General features: G+C 37.1%; 1 protein-coding gene across 1 annotated transcript in view; it reads right to left on the bottom strand.

Annotated features, from left to right (window-relative positions):
• JAK2 (Janus kinase 2) overlaps positions 1-4,968 on the bottom strand; it is a gene marked incomplete at its 5' end in the record, with an annotated part of 20,070 nt that overhangs the window by 1,575 nt on the left and 13,527 nt on the right. Inside the window, 3 exons of the mRNA XM_008935673.1 lie at positions 813-926; positions 2,496-2,613; positions 3,144-3,316. Coding sequence (XP_008933921.1) covers positions 813-926; positions 2,496-2,613; positions 3,144-3,316 — 405 coding nt within the window. The remainder of the gene's footprint in view (positions 1-812; positions 927-2,495; positions 2,614-3,143; positions 3,317-4,968) is intronic.

Raw genomic sequence — 4,968 nt, 5'->3', positions numbered from 1 at the left:
TTTCCCTGCTGATTCACCGACCTAGTCCTACCAGTTTGACTCAAGCTGAAGTTCACCCTGCTCTGAAGAACAGAGCTGTGAGCCTTAGAAGTATGAAAGTATTTTTAAAAACAACTGGTGTATTAGAAAAAAAACCAAAAGAACACTGAATTAATATGTGTGCTCTGAGGATGGCTTTACACACATATACACTTCAGTATCTACAAAGAACATGAACACAAATCTGAAGGCACTGAACGTACAAAGTCTGCCCACTGTTTACAGTTAACTCTTGCCTGAGAATGCTGGACAGTGAATAATATACATGATAAACATGGGTATTCCTATGCTTGAGGAAAAGCAAGAGAAGGAAACTAATCAAGATAAGGCATAAATAAGATTTAAGTCTTGGAATTAAATGCGAAAAACCTTTTGTAGCTATTAAGACACTTCTGCTAATTCAAAACCATCCACAGTTCAGAGCTTTCAACAAGAATTTCTATACAGGGCTTCAGTGGAACCTGTTCTATATACTAATCTCCTTGTCTTAATAAATTTCTGTTTTTGAAATAGAAGCCTGAGTGCTCCAGTACAGCAGTCAGCCATAATAGTCCTACTTCATGTATTTAGGAAGACTACATTCTAGGCTCTTCAGGGAATGCAATCTAGTCAGAAAAGAAATGTGATTAGATTCATCATGCAACTCGTAACAGTAAAGCCATTTCATTTCTATAAATACTTCATTAACCCAAGCAAAATGAAACAGAAGGTTTGCATTTACCAGGTGCTCACCCTGACTAAGCACCTTTCAGACTATATACTCAATACTGCACCTCATCAGGGCATGCATCTGGTCTTGGTAGTCGTCCATTATTCTTCAAAAGCTCTATCAAATGAAACACAATCATCTGCCCTTGTTTATCATTGCCAATCATGCGCATGAATTCCTGAAATAGAAAGTTGACTCTCATAAATAATTTTAAAGGAAAAAAGATGACGCAATATTCTTACCAAGGGAGAATTCTTTATAAATAGACTAGATGAGAATAAGTAGAATAGCACATAACAATGATAATATTATAAATTACAAGTCCAGAGAATATATCAATTATTACAGGTTTTTTTTTGTGTGTGGATAAAAACAGGATGACGCATGCAAAACTTAAACCAATAAGTGAAGAACTTTCTTTAAAAAAGGTGGATCTAATGGTCAACTAGTTTTAAAAAGATATACCTCATCACCAAACCTATTCTAGAGAGCTTCCAGGATTAATCAGTAGCTACAGGTCAGAAACAGTAGCATAATCACAGCCAGCAAAAAAGGCTTAAGATGAATTTTGCTATCCAAAAATCAACATAACTCAAAAAGTAGATTAAAATCTCAGACTGTCAGAGATCAAAATTAAATTAGGAAGTACTATTAACTGAAGCTAATTTCAAAAGCACAACGCAATTCTTTTTCCTCCAACGCTACATACATTTCTTTAATGACTCTTGAAATGAAAATGTGGAACAGCTGTTGGCAGGATGTTCAAAATGGCCAAGGTTAGGTAAACAATGTATAATTACAAAGACTATGATAATTAAATAGCCTGGTTTGGCTAGCTGGCAAAATTAATTTTTCTTTATGTGTATCAATAGGGTAGCCAACCTGATTAATGGTGAATGTACATGCAGAGCTGATGTACTGAAAGTATATTCCACCTGAGTCCACAGCTCAACTCTACCACTTTCTATTTCATAATCCTTCTGAAGACCTCCAGATTTCTGCAGTGTTTAGGTTATTCAGGAAAAGCTGCCCCTGCCTTGAGACTTATTCCTTGGTAGCTTAGTCATTGCACAGAATTACTAAGAGGTCCACTGACGTTAATGCAGAGATCTTCCAAGTGCATTTTTGCCCATCGTTGTTTGGTCCTTCAAACTACATTTGCCAGGACTGAGTCACCAGCCAAAGGAGAGGACAACTCCAGTAGACATTTAAGGCTCAACTCTCCTCTGTTATGCCTGCACAGGACTACTAGGTGTAAATAAGATCATTAATCTCATTTCCAATTGAAGAACTGTTATTCAGTGTACAAGTATTATATTTCTCCATCCACTGTAAATTTGTCTTTAAAGATTCCTGTCAACAGTCTGCAAAAAGCTACTTCCTTTCCGTCCTGAACTTCAATAATTTACTAACTTGGGTTCTTGTAAGATAAAATAACTTTAAGTTACTTTATTTAAATCAACTTAATGTTTATGCATTTGTTGTCTCAGCCTTAGACAACAGGAGTTCTGGTGTGGATAAGATCTGCACAGACTATCAGGTAATTTTCAGATCTCTTTTCTTCCTTCTGGATTGGTACTAATACTTTTTAACATGCTGCTTCTGATTGGGTGCTGCCTCTGACACTAAGGTATCTCCAGAAAAGGATCAGGAAATATCAACCTATTGAGGTATGGGATCAATCAATATCTTTTAGAAAATTTAAATAAACAAAAAACCCTCTGAGAATCATTAACTATGTACTTACAGCCGGTGGGCTTTTGCTCTTGTCAATATATGTGAAGAGTTCATACAAGACCACACCAAAACTCCACACATCTGAGGCCACAGAAAATTTGCTTTCTGTCAGAGATTCTGGAGCATACCTGCAACACATGGTAAAAGGAATATTGTTCTTTGTGATGTCTTGCTTGTTTTGAAGATATTTCTTCTAATAAGATTCACATTTTTTTCATGAGCAAGTGTTCTTTGTTCATAGGCATAGCATACTCTCATTTCCTTCCACCACTTTCACTAATAACTGTTACTTTAATAGCAAATTGGTATTGAAAACACCAACCACCTTAGACACAGTTTGTGGTAACTATATCCAAGTTTTGTTTTCTTCTAACAAAGTTGTAGATGTTTCTCTTATCTGTAGTGTGAGTGAACAAGATTTTAATGTCACAAACCCTGGAAAGAAAGACAATTATACCCAGTAAGCAACCTTCCATCACTTTCACTGAGCCTTGAACTGTGTCCCAAGTACTTCCCAACTTAAATTTTACAATTCCAAATAACATCTGCTAAGATGCCATTTTCTATTAGATGTTATTTGGAATACAATGTGCAAAACAATTGGCTGAAACTGCAGGAACTGAAAACATGCCATGATTTCATACGCCAAAAGACTTACCAAAATATAGGGCTTTCACCAGGTTCTTTTACTTTGTAGTACTCTTTGTCTTGTGGCAAGACTTTTGTCAATCCAAAATCTCCAATTTTTACTCTGTTCTCATTCTCCACTAATATATTTCTTGTTGCTAAATCCCGGTGAACGTATCTTTTCGTACCCAGGTACTCCATGCCCTAGGTGTAAAGTTCACAAACACAAGAGGAAGAGAGTTATTTTCATCACTAAGTAGCTGCACTTTCCTTAAAGGGATGAATTAACCACAAAGTTAAAACTACACTCAGGTTGTTAACAAAACTGGTGTGCTTGAACACGTGCCTTTTCTGAGGAATTAGTTTTTCCAGGGACTTCCCTTAGCTGAAAGGAGATAGACTGAGCACCTATTGGAGCCAAGAATTTTTCGAGGACGTAGCTGAATGGCTGTTAGAGCTCCTTACTGTGGGCAAATGCCATTTGCCAGTGACAGACAGAAGGAATACAAAATTTGGGCTCAAGTATGCAATCCAGGTCAGGTAAGAAGACTGTCCTATTTAAGCATTCCATTTTTAATATTTTTTCTTCACTTTGCACTTCCGCTTTCCTGACTGCTTTATGAAACTTTACATAACGATACCTTGAATTTGACAACTATGCCCTGACCGTGTTCCCTCTTGAGCATCTTGTATCTCTTCTGTTCACTGCAGTTATGCTTATCATTATATTTCCATCGGTTGCTCTAACAAAATGTTGGTCTGAAGCCAAGTCATCTTTTGTTGCTGCCGATCCCATCTTAAGAATGCATGTATTTCTTTTTGCTAACAATGAAACGTGGAAGCAGCTAGTGTGTGTAGTGGTATTACTCAAAAAAGGTCTTGCTCACATAGCAACAAATAGTGGCCAATAAGTGGCACTGCAAAACGTCAAGACATACCCGACTCACATGTGAAAGGAAACAAAACAAGTTGTTTGTTTCAGAGTTTCCCTCAACACAACTGAAAAGCATCAAGTCATGCTAAGAGCATTGCTGAAATCCGTTCTGGACGTCCACTTTATACTATTAATGCCTAAAGATTTCTTTCTGTCTTTTAAGATTTTTTTTAAGCGGTTTGACTCCAAAGGCCCACCTTCCCCTGGGCCCGGTATCTTCCCGCACCACTAGGTGCCACTGCTGCTTGTGCACAGCCTTGTTTAAAATGCCCTGTCTGTCATCGTTCCCTCATCCACGCCAACCTAAAGAGTAACAAATCTAGCTTTTCCAAAGTGCGACGCAGTCTTCTGTTACAACCAGTCTGTGTAAATGCTATAACCTTTAATTATTACTACATACTTACTATACCGAAAACAGTCCTAAATTTTCTCTGACGATCACAATTTTTGTTAGCCTGGAAAACATCTATTCTAAGTGAGCTGCTTAACTGAAATCATGAAGATTCTAAGTGCAAATCATAATCCTGTGGCACTACGATAACAATGGAGTTGAGTTTAATGATGTGATTTCAAATGTTTCTATCATTACAGTTGGGCTGTCCAGCAGGGATACCTAAAGCACTTTAAGCGTTAAGAGATGAAAAAATAAATTTATTCTTAGCCTCTTCTCCAGTCAGCCAGCATTAACAAAATCCAGGGCCAAAAGAATAAAAAAGAACAACCCCAAAATCAGATGTGTAAGGAAGTCAACTTCCTTATTTGCCATTCTATTCTCAGGATTTTTTCATGTTGAATATATCCGTACTAATGGCATAAGCTGCCCTAATTCACACATCTACAGAAACATCATCACTAACAAATGCCATCTCTGAATACGCCGCTTCTCAAAGTATGAAATACACATAAAAAAGCTTCACCTTTA

The sequence above is a fragment of the Merops nubicus genome, unplaced genomic scaffold, assembly GCF_000691845.1.
Source record: "Merops nubicus isolate BGI_N331 unplaced genomic scaffold, ASM69184v1 scaffold52490, whole genome shotgun sequence".
Taxonomy (NCBI): domain Eukaryota; kingdom Metazoa; phylum Chordata; class Aves; order Coraciiformes; family Meropidae; genus Merops; species Merops nubicus.
Note: the sequence above shows the minus strand (reverse complement) of the source record. Positions and strands in the feature narration are given on the sequence as shown.